This window comes from Mus musculus, chromosome 5 (assembly GCF_000001635.26).
Source record: "Mus musculus strain C57BL/6J chromosome 5, GRCm38.p6 C57BL/6J".
NCBI lineage: Eukaryota > Metazoa > Chordata > Mammalia > Rodentia > Muridae > Mus > Mus musculus.
Genome location: NC_000071.6, coordinates 130,201,639 through 130,218,111, shown reverse-complemented (window position 1 = coordinate 130,218,111; position 16,473 = coordinate 130,201,639). Strand labels below are relative to the sequence as shown.

General features: G+C 46.1%; 1 protein-coding gene and 1 pseudogene across 6 annotated transcripts in view; one reads left to right on the top strand and one right to left on the bottom strand.

Annotated features, from left to right (window-relative positions):
• Positions 1–3,769: 3,769 nt before the first annotated feature.
• Rabgef1 (RAB guanine nucleotide exchange factor (GEF) 1) overlaps positions 3,770–16,473 on the bottom strand; it is a 42,524-nt gene continuing 29,820 nt past the window's right edge. For 5 of the 6 annotated variants that reach the window (NM_001199059.1, NM_001359233.1, NM_001378873.1 and 2 more), the window contains 5 exons: positions 11,022–11,103; positions 9,294–9,426; positions 7,597–7,688; positions 5,994–6,250; positions 3,775–5,278 (listed from right to left, as the gene is read on the bottom strand). In NM_001199059.1, the coding sequence (NP_001185988.1) occupies positions 4,880–5,278; positions 5,994–6,250; positions 7,597–7,688; positions 9,294–9,426; positions 11,022–11,103 (963 nt within the window). In that variant the 3' untranslated portion in view covers positions 3,775–4,879. Of the gene's footprint in view, positions 5,279–5,993; positions 6,251–7,596; positions 7,689–9,293; positions 9,427–11,021; positions 11,104–16,473 lie in introns of all 6 variants that reach the window. The other variant, XM_006504446.4, reaches the window with a different exon arrangement.
• On the top strand, positions 9,550–10,032 carry Gm15921 (predicted gene 15921; annotated as a pseudogene).

The following is a 16,473-nucleotide window of genomic DNA, read 5'->3' as shown; positions in this document are numbered from 1 at the left end:
AGAACAGAAGGCGGCTTTAGCTAGTCTCAGGTGTCTATAGTCAAACAGTCTTCAGCCATAAACATCTGGGAGAATGAAGATGCAGTTGCTATGAGCCTAACCGGTCCTTCACAAGTATACATCTTTGCACACCGTCCACATTCACACTAAAGGGAAGGCTTTGCCAAATTCCCATCATCAACTTTTGTACACAGTCACTCAGAGCTCTCGTCAGTTCCCCACATGAGGTCTTGTGTTGGGGCTACATCTTTGTGGTTATGGGAGCCCCCATCCTTACTGGATAAGGCTTTCCAGGTGTGGCTGGTGATGGGAGGAGTGTCCACACCCTGTAACTAACCCCGCACTTTCCTGTAAGGAAGCCCACGAAGTTCACTGGCAACACTGGACTTTGCTGGAATTGTGCCGTGGGTGGCTTGTCATTGAGACCTTAGAGGTAGGTAGAGCTTACCTTTCCTCCCAGGAAGGAATTACAACATGCCTCTAGAAACACTGAAGAACAGTATCAGAGATCAGAGTCCCCAAACACTTTTGGCAGCTCTGGCCCCTGGGAAGGCTGCCACCACCAAGAGAATCTGGCTTTTAGTCAAGAGAGAAACTGGTTACTCTTCTTTTGGATCTTTTTGCTCTAAGTTGCCTAGTCAAATCTTAGCCCATTTTCAATACCCCTGCCCCCTTTCTGAAGAGGTAACGCTAACAGCTACTATGGAGTTGGGGCAGTGAACATTCTGGCTTTTTCTAGCTCAGTGTGGGCAGTGAATGTGACCATTGGGGTACCTCTCCAGTGGACCTACCTAGAAGACGCTCCAAAAGTGCTCTAAGAGTTCTAGTCACGTAGCAGCAAGGTGCAGAGAGGGAAGGAAGTCTTTGGTGCCCGCCAAAAGAGATGGGGATGGGGTGGGGGTATAACATGTCAACACGGGCTCATGTGTGTGAACACTCATTCCCTGGCTGATGGCAATGGGTGGGTAGGAGACAGGTTTGGAGATTACAGGTCAGCGGTTAGCATTCCGGCAGCTACTTCCTGGCTTGCCACCATGTAAGGAGTTCCCATTCTATGTTCCAGTTGCTATGACAGAGACGGTCTGAACCAAGAAGCCAGGATAAACCTTCCCCCCACCCCCACCCCGTGAGCTGTTAAGTTGGGTCTTCTGTCACAGCAACATAAAACGAATTACCAGTCTTCAACAGCTCTTTTAAAGCTCCCAACCATTATCACAGTGACAAAAATATTAGTAATTGTACGTATTCCTCTTATCCTTCTTCTTTTTTAAGATTTATTTATTTGGGAACACTGTAGCTCTTGCCAGACACACCAGAAGAGGGCGCTGGATCCTGTTACAGATGGTTGCTGGAAATTGAACTCAAGGACCTCTGGAACAAGAGTCAGTGCTCTTAACCTCTGAGCCATCTCTCCAGCCCTTATGCATTCTTCTTGTAGTAGGGAACCAACTGTCAACGTACTTGGAAGGATGGATCATGAAACTTTATCGATATGGACATCTTTCCCAACACTTGATTCAAATCACATTCACAGTACATAAATACCAGACTTTCTTTCTTTTTGAGACAGTGTTTCTTCAAAAAAAAAAAAAACAAAAAAAAAACAAGAGAGTGTTTCTGTCGTGTGTAGCCCTGGCTATTCTAGAACTCTGGAGACCAGGCTGGCCTCAAACTCAGAGATCCACCTGCCTCAGCTTCCCCAGTTCTGGCTTGCACCACCATGCCCAGCAATACCACACTTTCTTGTTCAGAATCTCTGGCCACTGTCCTGATGCTGAAATAATAAGCCTCTACCTGAGGCATGAGACCATTATCTCAAGCCAATGAGACCAATATCTATGACCAGGGACATAGCCACAGAAACTCGGGAGAGCAAGAAACTCACAGGTCAGCCTTTGTTAGAAGCTGACAGGTACTTCTGCATGTTTCCAGGACAATGTAGCCTATGTGGACCTGGATTAGCAGCTAGAAAGTAGAGAAAATAAAGAAAAGGAAAGTATGCTAGCTACCGTAATCACCTGGGCGCACTTTACAGCCAAATGCTCTCCCACTGAGCTATACCCCCAGGCCACGTTATTCAGAAAGATCCTGACTGGTTATACATGGGTGTGAAAACCAGAGATCAACCTGGAAGTAGTTCCTCTGAATAAATGCTACTCACCTGGTTTTTTTTGAAGATAGTGTCTCTCACTGGCCGGGAACTCTCCAAGCAGCCGGCCAGTGAGCCCCGAGACCCTCCTCTCTCCACTTCCTCAGAGCTGAGATTACAAGGATGTTACCACCAGGATTTAACACGGGTTCTGGGAATAAACCCGGGGCCTTGGACATGCAAAGCTTGTTATTTTACCTCCTGAGCCATCTCCTCAGCCAATTCACTGGCACCTGATGTCATCCATTGCTTTCTGCGTGAACTTGGGCAACAGCTGATTCAAATGCTCTATGTCGTCAGTGACTACTGATGTGTCCAATTTGGTACAGTTAATATCAGCTTAAATTAAAGCATTAAAGTTTTATATTTCATGCTGAAGAGATGACTCAAAAGTTACCAGTGCATATTGTTCTAGAGGACCTGAGTTTGGTTCTCAGCAACTATACCAGGTAGCTCACTACAGCTGCCTGTAACTCTAGGACCAGGGGATCTGACGCTGTCTACTGGCCTCCGTAAGTACCTGCACTCCCACATATGCATACACAGAGACATACACATAATTAAAAACAAAATACTTTTTAAAAGTTACATTCTTGACCTACTTCTATTCCCAAATTATCATACTGCATATTTGTCGTAAACATTTAGGAAAATATTTTGGGAAAGGAAGAAAGTCTTTCTCAGCTACTTGAATGCCACGACCCTGTTGAAGAATGGTGTCCTGAGGAACTCCGAATTTCACAAAGGTGCTGATAACCATGTGGAAGTGTCATCCATCTGTGGTCTAAGAAACTCCACAGGGATTGGAGAAGATTCCCCACCGCAGGGCCTCACGGAAGGAGGCATCAAGTTAACATTACACTATATAATCAATGCAATATTCTTCGGTTATAGCATATTAACTACTAGGTGCATAACGCCCTTGCTGACGAGAGACCAGTGATTTTTAGCAGAGGCTAACTCTGTCCCCTAGGAGACATGAGATACTGTCCAGAGGCAGGTTTAGTTTCTCTTTCTCTGCAGCCCAGGGTTACCTCAGCCTCACTATGTGTCCGAGAATGATCTGAACTCCTGATCCTCCAGCCTCCATCTCCTGAATACCAGGATTATAAGCACGTGCCACCACACATGAATGGAGGCCATGTTCCCACAAACATGGGGGGGCGCTGCTGGCATCTGAGTACAGAAGGCAGAAATCCTACTCAATATCCCACAATGTACAAGGCAGTCTTGCCATAACAGGAAAATCTTAGACCCCAATGGTCAACTCTGAGGTTGAAAGTTCTGAGAGATGTCTATGTGACCTGCTGACTCTGTTGCCTGTTGATAAGTTAAAGCAGACTATGAAGAGCGCAAGGCATCTGCTTGCTTCACGCTTTGAGAAGTTCCCCCATCAACTTCCAGAAGCCTCATTCATTCCCTACAACTCCCATCTAAGAGCACATCTTTGTATCACAGAATTCTGGGATGATTTGTGTGAAGGAGCTGAGTGTGGTGGTAAGAGACCCCTAATCCCAACATCGGGAGGGAGGCTGAGATAGGAAGATCACAAGTTTGAGGGCTACCTGGGTTACACAGCAACAGCCCGTCCCCAAAGACCCAGAAACAAAACAAAACCAATCAGATAAAAAAGGCAATAGCCCCACAGCACTGTGGGGGAAGTTTATTGGATAAACAGGGAAAGGAAGCTGCAAGCACAGTTCCAAGTCAACTGTACTAATCAGCAACTGTGTGTTCATGTGTGTGTGCTACACATGTATGTAGAGGTACACAGGCACATATGTGGCCATGTGGAGGCCAGAGGGCATCCTTGGCTATCATTTCTCAGGAGCCGTCCATCTTGATTTGTTTGCTTACACGAGGTGTCTCATTGACAGCGATGCCCCCTGCCCCAGGAACTCTGGCTCCCAGCAGAGCTGTCCCAAGTGAGTGTCACCATGCCCAGCTTTTCACCCGGGGCCGGACAGGGAGCTCAGGTCCTCACATCAGTATGGAGAGCACTTTACTGACTGAGCCACCACCCCAGGGTCCCAGAATAATTCTGTATGTGACCTAAAAGTTGGCGTTACAACTTCTTCACATGTACCAGAAAGAATCTCAAGTTAGGGCAGTTAGTGCCAATGTCCTGTTAAAGCTCAAATTCTTTAGATTCTTTTTAGTGGGACAAACCATATAAAATGGCGCTAAAGGCAAACATTCAATAAATTTCATTTTCACCTAAAAAAAAAAAAAAAACATCAGCTCATGAAATGCCATGCACGCTGAGACACCCCTCCCCAGCCCTATGTGTTTTTTTTTTACATATTTACAATTTTACATATTTACTTATTAACATTATCTTCTATCTTTACAATTACAAAATTATTTCACACTGGGGGAGTGTGGGAACATAGAATTCATTTCAACATAGACTTTATAGCATCTGTTTTATCCTTTAAAAGGCAGTGTTTGCCCAAAACCAACAACAGTGTCTACACAGAGGAAGCCCATGGGAAATCAGGCAGGACATAAAAGAGCGACACAGAATTCACACAAACCTACTCCACCAGCTCAAATAAATAGTACATTATTATTTACTAAGCTTCCCCGCTAGAGAAGAAAAAAGAGAATAACCAATCCCTAAATCTGTACCTAAAAACACTTTGAAACTTTAAGCAGTCAGTTCATATTCCGGACCTGAACAGTGGAACGCAGCAGCTCCCAGAAACCAGCCCCAAATAAACAGGGCCGTCACCCTGCGTACACCTGAGGCTGCAGAGGGGGAGGGAGCTTGTCGTTCTCCACATTCTCAGAGTCGATGGCTGCTAAGGGTTGGTTCGGGGGCTTAATCTCCAGTGGGTATTTCTCAACAATGTCTTGAACTTCCTTGGCAATCCCGTCTGTCCAGTCTATTAAGTCTTTTTCAAGTTTCTTGGCTTCGTTCATGATCCTTTCTTGCCGTTCATTCAACTGAGACAGGAGGTCCAAGTTCTTATACATTTGCTTCACACCTAAGCAGGCCTCCGGGGGCCAACTCTCAGACTCCTGCTTCCTGGGGGATGTCTGGCCAGACATGTACCGGTCAAAATCCTCCTGACTTAAATTCAAAGACTGGGCGTCTAATTTCTCAATGAAAGCCACAGCACAGCACTGCAGAGCAAAGAGAACAGCATGGCGGTCAGCAGAAAGGCTGCAAGAATTCAGGCAGAGTTTTCAATCTTTCCCCATTCCTAGGTCTGAGGATTGAACATGGGGCCTCGTGCATGCTGGGCAAGTGCTCTGTCACTAGCTATATATCCTCTGTCCTGTCACAGAGATAATTAGTAGCCTAGGCTAGCCATAAATTTACTAAGTAGCAGCTGGGCGTGGTGGCGCACACCTTTAATCCCAGCACTCGGGAGGCAGAGGCAGGCGGATTTCTGGGTTCAAGGCTAGCCTGGTCTACAAAGTGAGTTCCAGGACAGCCAGGGCTATACAGAGAAACCCTGTCTCAAAAAAACAAAAACAAAAAAAAAAACCTTACTAAGTAGCCAAGAATGATCTTGAATTCCTAGTCTTCTGGTTCCTGGTACCTCTGCTTCTAGAGTCCTGAGACTATAGGCATGGGCACCAGGCCTGGCTGTCCTCTTTACCACAGGGACTCACTATGTAACCCAGTGCTTTTGACCTGCCCATTCCATCCTCTCAGCTGCTTCTATGCACCAGCCCAGCTTCACAGCTCTCTTTCCCTGTTTCTCAGCAGACTGTGGTCCCCTCCACTCTGAGAGGCACGCATCCTCGGGAGCTCTGAGCTGTCAGAGGGTCCAAGACCAACCTCTCACCTCCCTCCTGGGTCCTCTCCCTGCCTTCGGGAGTCCCATTTTACCAGGTTGGTGAAGTAGTAGCCATCCTCGCCCGTCATGAGCCGGCTGGGGTTGCAGAAGCGAGTGATGTACTGGATGTTGGACTGCAGGCGAGGGGGGTTGCCCTTCAGGACGATGTAGATCAGGGTGGGCAGGAAGTCATCGGCAGAGGCTGGCTCATTCTTGGTGATCTTGATGGCATTGAAGATGTGCTTGCTGCACCTGGTGATGCAGGCCAGCTTGTCCCGAGGCACACGCTTTGAGTCCATCTCAATGATGTCTGTGAAGAGGAGGCACCGGGCCATGGGAAAGGAGAACACGGCTTTAGAAGTATCTCACCGCTTCTTATTGTTCAAGTGCTTTCTGTGTTTTTATTTGTTCAACTGGAGCTTATATTTATAGCCCAGGGCTAGCCCCAAATTCCTTAAGCAGCAAAGATGACCTTGACCTCTCAAGTGCTGAAATGATGGGTGTACAACCGCATACTGGATGGGACACAGGGCTCTGTCAGCTGAGGTCCACCCCCATCGTCTTCTAACACAGCTCTATACTCAGTTTAGAAAGTCTTCACTGTGCACACCGCTTCTCGGGGAGGGGATATGGCTACGGACAAGCCCTTTCTCAGACAGAAAGGCCTTGAGTGGCCTTGAGTGGAGAAGAGCAGTGGCAGTCACTGTCAGTTCTAGCTGTGTTTGTCATCTCAATGGTCAAAGCCTGACACTTCGGGCCAGCACGATGGCTCGGTATATAACAGTACTTGCTGATGCCTGTGAGTTCAGTCCCCATGAAACACACTACACTGTAGAAGGAGAAAACTGATTCCCACAAGTTGTTCTTTGTCCTCATAGCCCCAAAGAAAGACAGAAAGACCGACAGAGGTGGGGGAGGGGTCATGTTACTTTAAAGAGCTGGGTGTGGTGGTGCACGCCTTTAATCCCAGCACTCGGGAGGCAGAGGCAGGCGGATCTCTGAGTTCGAGGTCAGCCTGGTCTACAGAGTGAGTTCCAGGACAGCCAGGGCTACACAGAGAAACCCTGTCTCGTAAAACAAACAAACAAACAAACAAACAAACAAACAAACAGAAAATATCAGAATGGGACCAGAGAGGTGGCTCAGAAGTCAAGAGTACTGTCTCCTTCCCAGAGGACCCAGGTTCAATTCCCAGCACCTGCATGGCAGTTTACAACTGTCTGTAACTCCAGTTGCACCGAAATACACATAGACAAAACACCATTGCACATTATTAAAAAAAAAAAAATCAACCAATTAATAATTTTTTTAGATATCAAAAGCAGTTCAAGTGGAAAGGAGAGAACTCCACCACAACACAAGAAGGGGAGGAACTTACTTGCTGCAGTGTGCAGCAGCCAGCACTCAGGAAGCAGAGGCCCAGGCAGGCAGAACTCGAGTCTGAAGCTAGCCTGGTCTTGCATAGCACGTTCCAGGCTAGCCAGGGTTACATAGTGAGATCCTGTCTTAATTGAATGAGCAAAAGGAGGAAAGAAAGAGGGAGAGGAGGGAGGAGGGAAGGAGGGCAGGATTCTAAGGGCTTTCCTATGGGTTATACTGCAGCATCATGGTAAGCTATGGAGAACAGTAAGATGTAAAGCTCTCAGCCACACTGACCTGTGATCGCTTTCACCACCATGTCGGACACTTCAGGGATTTCCTCATTGACAGGGACACAGAGCATCTGAGGCGTTACCCAGTGCAGGGCCCTGCAGAGACAGGAATGGTCAGGAGGAGGTCTGAGAACAGAGGGTAGACGCTAATCTTGTTGTTCGTCCAATCAAAACGAGGGTAGCACTGACTTATTAGACAATCCCAAGTTCAAGCATATGACTTGTCCCTGAACGCCATGGCTTCTGTGCCTATCACAGCAGAGGGCAGAGTGTGCTGTCTCAAAGGAGATTCTCCTGTGAAGGCTGAGAACCCATACCTGCTGTCCTCACGGTCCACAGCTGGTCCTGCACTGTGACACTCTGCCTTCCATGTCCAAGACACATGTCCCTGAAGAGGAAGAGCTATGTCCCCATAACCTCAGTCACTTCCTGGCTCACCCTGACTATGCTGGTCTCTGCTGCTGAGTTCTCCATTGGCAGGGTTAATGCTCTGAACCTACCCCTCAGCCTCACATCCATCTACTTTCTAGCCCCTGGCCTTGGACTCTATTTTGCATCTATCTGCCAGGTGTCAACTCCTCATTTCTGGTGCCGCATCTCCATGTACTTACCTGAGACCTCATCTGGGGTTCCTCAGCCAAGAAACTCACACTTGGGTGCTGTGATGGCTAAGCTTCATTGATAACTGGACTCAATTTAGAATGGCCTAGAGGACACCCTGGATTCAGCAGTGAAGGCTTTAGGAGATTAGGGGGATAAGAGCTACCCTAAACTTCAGTGGCACCATCCATAGGCTGGGGACTCAAGCTGAGTAAAAGAGAGAGAAGCGTGGTGGGCAGACCTGTAATCCCAGCAGTTGGGAAGCAGAAGTAAGAAGATCAGGGGATCGAGGCTAGCCTCAGCTACACGAGACTCTGTCTCAAAAAAAACAAGGGAAAGAGTGCTGGAGAGATGGCTCAGAGCTTAAGAGCATTGTCTGTTCTTGCACAGGTCCTAGGTTTGGTTCCCAGCACCGACACGGGATGCTCACAACCATCGGCAACTCCAGACTCAGGGGACACAATGCTTCTGACCTCCATGTGTTCCCGAATGCACGTGGCGCACATACCATGTACTCAGGCACATTCACGTACACATGAAGTAAAGGAGAGGCCTCCTGATGCATGGAGTCAGAGGGAGCCTCAGCTCCATGTTCCTGCCATAGCTCTGCCTTCCCCACCATGGTGGGCTATCCCTCCTAGACTACAAGCCAAAACAATCCCTTCACTTCAGTTGTTCCTGGCAAGTATTTTTCCACAACAGTGAAAAAAATAACTACTACAGGCTTGTCTCTAAGCATTCCACTGCTGCTGAACTGCCAAGTCTGGGTACACCCCATGAGGTCCCTGAGAAGGGGTCAGTCAGTTCAGACTGGCAAAGCCATGCCTACAGAGAAAGACAGACACACGTCCTCCACCGCCTTGAGACTGACAGCCACAGTTTCCCGCTGACAAGGCAGCAGACTTCTTGAAGCTTTTAGGGACCTAGAATGATCTCACACAGCCAACATGGGTCCTCTCTCCAGCCAGACAGAAAAGCTGGTTATCCTAAGCCTGGCTGAGATGCTCCTGCTGCTACTGCCCAAGGCTGGAAGCTCACACGCGCTTAGCCACATGCTATCATTCCGTTCTAGGTTGTAGATAAAGCAGGCACTGCGATCACCTGATTCTTTTTTGAATGGCGAGATCTTTCTTCTCATCATCAGTAGTCTCTGGGCAGAACACAAATTTATAGAGACGCGTCATGATGTGCTTTTCGATCTGATCCATTATCTTCTCCACTTTCTCTGGAGGCACTGGAATACACAAAGGGGTATAGCAGCTCAAGAGAAGGATTTCAAAACAAGACTCTATTTCTGTAGTATTTTCCATACAGAAAAAAATTGCTGGCCACAGCCATCTTCCAGTAACTCGCCAAAATGACGAACACAAAGGGAAAGAGGAGAGGCACCCGATATATATTCTCTAGGCCTTTTAGGAAACATGGCGTTGTTCCTTTGGCCACACACATGTGAATCTACAAGAAGGGTAATATTGTAGACATCAAGGGAATGGGCACTGTTCAAAAAGGAAGGCCCCATAAGTGCTACCACGGCAAAACCGGAAGAGTCTACAATGTCACCCAGCATGCCGTGGGCATCATTGTAAACAAGCAGGTTAAGGGCAAAATTCTGGCCAAGAGGATCAACGTGCGGATTGAGCACATCAAGCGCTTGAAGAGCAGAGACAGCTTCCTGAAGCAGGTGAAGGAGAACGACCAGAAGAAAAAGGAAGCCAAAGAGAAGGGCACCTGGGTGCAGCTGAAGCGCCAGCCTGCGCCACCCAGAGAAGCACACTTTGTGAGGACTAACGGAAAAGAGCCTGAGCTGTTGGAGCCCATTCCATACGGATTCATGGCCTAATGTACACAACGAAATAAAGGACCCGGACTGCAAAGTGTTTTCCTTAAAAAAAAAAAATTGCTATAAACACACCTAGTAAAGAAACATTAAAAACCCTCTTTATGGATTCATAACTATTTGGGCTGGGGATGTGCCCCAGCATGCATGAAGCCCTGGGGTCCAACCCCAGCACCGTATAAAGCAGGCATGGTGTTGCATGTCTGTCTTCTTAGCACTTGGGCGGTAGAGGCAGGAGGCTCAGGAACACAAAGTCTTTTAGAGGCCAGCTTGAGTTATGTGAGACTCTGTCTCAAAAAACAAAAACAAAACAAGACAAAACAAAAAACAAAAACACAACAAAAGAAATTACAACTTTCTAATCTACATTGTACAGAATTCCCACCTATTTGCTAAACTGGTTCACTGGAACCTAGCAGGTATATGCCCTGCCAAGTAGGAAGACTTCTGTGGGTCCCTCTCTATTGCTACACTGGTAAAACACTTGCAATTCCCAAGGTTGCCAAGTGCCGGCAAACCTCCTTTCCTCTGCAGTTTCCCACAAAGCCACCATGTTCTCTCTGAAGCACGCATGAGGACATCAAGCATAGCTCAGACGCACCCTCAAGTATAGTGTCAACAGAAGGCCAGAGGAGCTCCACAAAGCAAACCCAAAGCTTTAAGTGGGTGAGTCTCATTTTTTTCTGCTCCAACTCCCCTCCCTTAGGTTTATGTCATTGTGAACCGTGACTCACCAAATGGCAATTCCAAGGTAGGGATTCATACAGAAACCCTCCTGAGCCTCTCTGATCTTCCCCACTATACTCACAATACAGGAATTATATTATTCAAAGCACAACCCAATTGCCCAGGTCATGCAAGGGCACTGCTGGGTATGAGGCAGATGTCAATGTCAGCACAGTACTTTGGTACCAGCCAGGCCAATCAAAGGAGGCGAGGGCAGTTTGAGCTCCAACTGGCTGCCTCACAACAGCTGACTGACAACATATTACCTTTCCCACGGGTCTGCATTCTTTCAGCCACATTTTGGTAAAAGTCCTGAGTACATTCTGACTGTTCCTCGATGCTTAAATCCTGGAATCAACAGACAATAGGTTGGTAAGCAGCTGAAGAGTTAGTTTGAGAACACCAAACCTGAGCAAGTCTCTCAAACACACTCCCTGCACTGAGCCGACTCTATAAGAACTTAAAAATCACACATATTCTGCAAGAAAGAAAAATCTACTATTTTTTTTTAAGATTTATTTATTAAATGTAAGTACACTGTAGCTGTCTTCAGACACCCCAGAAGAGGGCGTCAGATCTGGCTGTGAGCCACCATGTGGTTGCTGGGATTTGAACTCGGGACCTCTGGAAGAGCAGTCAGTGCTCTTAGCTGCTGAGCCACCCCTCCAGCCTGAGAGATCTCCTGTTGATGATCTTTACACATCACAGTAAGCATAGACAACCTGTGAGCGCTCTATTTCACATCACCACCCTCATCCTTACGATTTATTACTATTACTACTACTAGTGTTAATTTTTCCATGACAAGGTCTTTTTAGATTTTAATAGCTGTAACATGTAAGTTTTGGATCCTTTTTGAGTTGATTTTTTAAATACTCATTTTTTTTTTCACTTTAAAAAATGTCGATTACCCTCTAGTATCTCCATATTCATGGGTATAGCGATACTTCTATACAAGATTGGACCAAGGCATACGATCCTAGACTTGCCAATGTGCTATAGCAGGAATATTCAAATTCCTTCCCACTCATTACTTTGAAATACACCATGTGTCATGTGTCAACAACCATAGTTTTCCTGCTGTGCTTAAGGACATCAGAAAGGCTGGAGAGATGACCCAGAGGTGAGTTAGGAGGACCTGCTATACTTCCAGAGGACCAGGATTAAGTTCTAGCATCCACATCAGGAGACTCACAACAGCCTGGAGCTGCAGCTTCTGAGTTCCCCCACACTCTCTCTGACCTCCATGGGCATCTGCATGCATATACACATCCTGCCACGCAGACGCACACAGACACACACATACATACAAACATACATATACATACACACACACAAATACACACACCACACACACATAAACACCACACACATACATACACATACATACACACACACACATCACACACACACACACACACACACACATATACATGGGCATCTACACGCATATACACATACTGCCATGCAGACGCACACACACACACACAGCACTGGAGGTTTAACCTTGTACCTGGCTGGCCCTCTGTCTTGCTGCCCAGTACCTGGAGGCACTGTTTTGCAATCTGCTCCCACCATGTTGACTTTTTCAGCTTCTGTGTATAATGAGGACACATTGCTTCTAATTTTAGAACCAAGTCTGTGCTACTTCCTCCCAACTTCCTCAAGAAGTAAAGCCTGTTTGGATGAGTCTCTTCCTCTTGGCCATACCCTTCTGGTCTCTATAGTAACCAGACAGCTCAGACTACTATTTGGTTTAGAACAATTGAAGAGGGTGCTAGCAACTGGCTCAGTGGGCAGAGTGCCCCAGCCCAGTGTAAACCAGTGCTGTACACCCTGTGATTAAGCACTTGGAGGGAGAAGCAGGAAAATCAGGAGTTCAAGGCCAGCATAGGTTACATGAAACTTCGTCTCAAAAATAAATAAATACATACGAATGAAATGCTCAGCAAAATCTCTGTAAGGTACAGGAGGGCCCTCATATTCTGGGAAAGTGTGAGTGAAGATAAAGACACATTTCACACTATAATCTCTTCATCGAAACACAGAAAAAATACCTTCTCCATAAGTGTTAACACAAGGCAAACTGTAAGTTAATACAAAGTAACCAGTAGCAACTGTTTCTATTTTATTCATTTGTTTATTTAATTTTATGTGCATTGATGTTTTGCCTGCATATCTGTGTGAGGGTGTCAGAAGCCCTGGAATGGGAGTTACAGACTGTTGTGAGTAGCCATGTGGTTGCTGGGAATTGAACTCAGGACCTCTGGAAGAGCAGCCAGTGCTCTTAACCTCTGAGCCATCTCTCCAGCCTTTTGTTTTTTATTGTTGTTGTTTTGCTTGTTTGTTTTTTGAGTCAGGGTATCTCTATTATAGCCCAGTCTAGAACTCCTTCCCTATGTATACCAGGCTAGACTAGAACTTAAAAAAAAAAAAAAAAAAAAAAAAACACCCACCTCTGCCTTCCAAGTGCTGAGATTAAAGGTGGGAGCCAACATGCAAGGCAGAGGCAAATCTTCACAGAAAGGCTCTCCAGGAAACGAAACCAAAGCCATGAAACGACCAAAAGCTCCTCTATTACACTTGATCACTTCCTCAGGAGAGTGAGATCACAGAGTGCGGCTCACAAGAAAACTGGTGTCTTTGCTACACATGCACGAGCACCTCACGCATGCCTGGTGCCCTCAGAAGCAAGGTGTCAGGTCCACCATGCCAAGGGTGCTGAGAGCTGAGCCTGGATCCTCTTCAGCTCTCCAGCCCTAGAGTAATAGTGTTTTATAACCCGAACTAAGGGTCTAGAGAGCACTGGCTGTCCTTCACCGGCCAGGATAGTCCAGGCCAGCCTCTAACCCCCTGCTATCTGCTCATAAATGCGGAGATGAAAGCCATATGCCACCTTACCCAGCATATGATTTTTAGTTTTGAGACAGGCTCTCATTATTTTGTCCAATCAGTCTCAAACTTGTGGGCACAAGTAATCTTCCCCCTCAGCCTCCCAAGTGCTTAAAGTATATGCTCACATCTACACGCCCAACCTAATAGCACGCTTTAAACATGTTTCCATATAAACAGACTTGAAGAAAACAATTCTTCACCAAGCCATGAACCTCGTTAAATGAGATAACAGGGTTTTGAGATGATTGTCTCTCTGCATGTCCTCTGAGCTTTTTTTCTTCCTTTCCTTTTGAGATAAGATCTCCTGTGTAGCTCTGGCTGGCCTCCAACTCACAGAGAGGTCATCCACTTGCTTCTGTCTCCTGAGTGTACAGATTAAAAGCATGTGCCACAATGCCCAGGTTTCACCATACTTTAAAATTACTCCTGAAGGGCTAGAGTGATGACTCAGCAGTTAAAAGCACGGGCTGCTCTTCCACCCATTGGACCCAGGTTCAATTCCCAGCACCCATACAGCAGCTCACACCAGTTCAGAGGATCCAACGCCCTCTTCTGACCTCAGTGGGCCATGTAAGCACTAGGTACACAGACAGAAAAGAAAAGAAAAGAAAAGGAAAGGAAAGGAAAGGAAAGGAAAGGAAAGAAAAGAAAAGAAAAGAAAAGAAAAGAAAAGAAAAGAAAAGAAAAGGGCTTAGCAGTTAAGAGCACTGACTGCTCTTCCAGAGGTCCTGAGTTCAATTCTCAGCAACCACATGGTGGCTCACAACCATCCGTAATGGGATCCAGTGCCCTCTTCTGGTGTGTCTGAAGACAGTGACAGTGTACTCACATACATAAAATAAATAAATCTTAAAAAATAAATTACCCCCCATACCAACTTGAGAGAGAACGAGGTGGGGGGGGGGATGGAGTAAAAAAAGTGCAGAAAAGGCAAGCAAAATATCTATACACATAAAATAATAAAAATACTCTTTAAAATAAAATTACTCAAGACATGAGGCTATGTTCAAAGGTCAAAGGAAAGCTACAGAGAGTACACTACACAGGTGACCACACATACCATTGAACCCACAGTCAGTATTCTACCAAACTAAAGCTTAAGTCTCACAGTAAGATTACCTTTTCCAAGTTTTTTTGTTTGTTTGTTTGTGTTTGACACAGGGTTTCTATATGATGTGTGGTCCTGGATGGCCTCAAACTCAGGGGTCTGTCTCTGCCTCCCAAGTACTAAGATTAAAGGGTTTGCTACCACCCCTGGCTGTATCTTGTTTTATTTTTAGTTATGTGTACAAACGTGTGTGTATGTAGGGTATGCTCATAAGTGCAGAGCCAGCAGAGAGGTGAGTGTTGTGAAGCCTGTGTGTGTGTGTGTGTGTGTGTGTGTGTGTGTGTACATGAGTGCAGAGCCAGCAGAGAGGTGAGTGTTGTGAAGCCTCTGTGTGTGTATGTGTGTGTGTGTGTGTACATGAGTGCAGAGCCAGCAGACAGGTGAGTGTTGTGAAGCCTGTGTGTGTGTGTGTGTGTGTGTGTGTACATGAGTGCAGAGCCAGCAGACAAGTGAGTGTTGTGAAGCCTGTGTGTGTGTGTGTGTGTGTACATGAGTGCAGAGCCAGCAGACAGGTGAGTGTTGTGAAGCCTGTGTGTGTGTGTGTGTGTGTACATGAGTGCAGAGCCAGCAGACAGGTGAGTGTTGTGAAGCCTGTGTGTGTGTACATGAGTGCAGAGCCAGCAGAGAGGTGAGTGTTGTCAAACTTTTGGATCCCCAGAACAAGTAGAACCAGCTTCCTCCTGATTACTGAGCCATGTCTAGATAACCTTTTATAAGATTCTTTTATACAAGTTACATTCTAGCTTCTAATTTCCTTATTGAAAAAAAAAAATTCAGGTGTTGAAGGCTGAACTCAGAACTTTGTCATGAAGCCACACACGGCCTTTTCTGCACTTTTTTTACTCCATCCCCCCCTCCAACCTCGTTCTCTCTCAAGTTGGTATGGGGGGTGATTTATTTTTTAAGATTTATTTATTTTATGTATGTGAGTACACTGTCACTGTTTTCAGACACACCAGAAGAGGGCACTGGATCCCATTACGGATGGTTGTGAGCCACCATGTGGTTGCTGCGAATTGAACTCAGGACCTCTCGAAGAGCAATCAGTGATCTTAACCGCTGAGCCCTTTTCTTTTCTTTTCTTTTCTTTTCTTTTCTTTTCTTTTCTTTTCTTTTCTTTTCTTTTCTTTCCTTTCCTTTCCTTTCCTTTCCTTTCCTTTTCTTTCCTTTCCTTTTCTTTTTCCTTTCCTTTCTTTCTCTCTCCTCTCTCTCTCTCTCTCTCTCTCTCTTGTTTGTTTTTGAGATAGTTTCTCTGTGTATCCCCGCCTGTCCTAGAACTCACTCTATAGACCAAGCTAGCCAGGAACAAGAGATCCACCTGTCTGTGCCTCCTGAGGGTTGGAATCAAAGGCAGGGAGCCTTCTCCACATTCTTTTCACAGTTCTAGGGCTAAACCTAGGACCTGCTGTGTGCTAAGTAAGCTGTATTCCTGGACCACCTCCTCTGTTTTCTTAATTTCAGAATCTTTTTGTTGGTGGTTTTTTGAGACAGAGTTTCACTCTGTAGCCCAGGCTGACATGGAACTCATTATGTAGTTTAGGCTGGCTTCAAACTTGATCCTGTCCTAGATCTCCCAATCCTGCGAGATTACAGCAGCGATTCATGCAAGGATGTTACGTCAATCATGTGCCTGCTCTTCTCAGTACAGTGACAACATACATCCTGAAGACTATGACAAGGTTCAGTGACACATATTCAATCACAGAGACAGATGT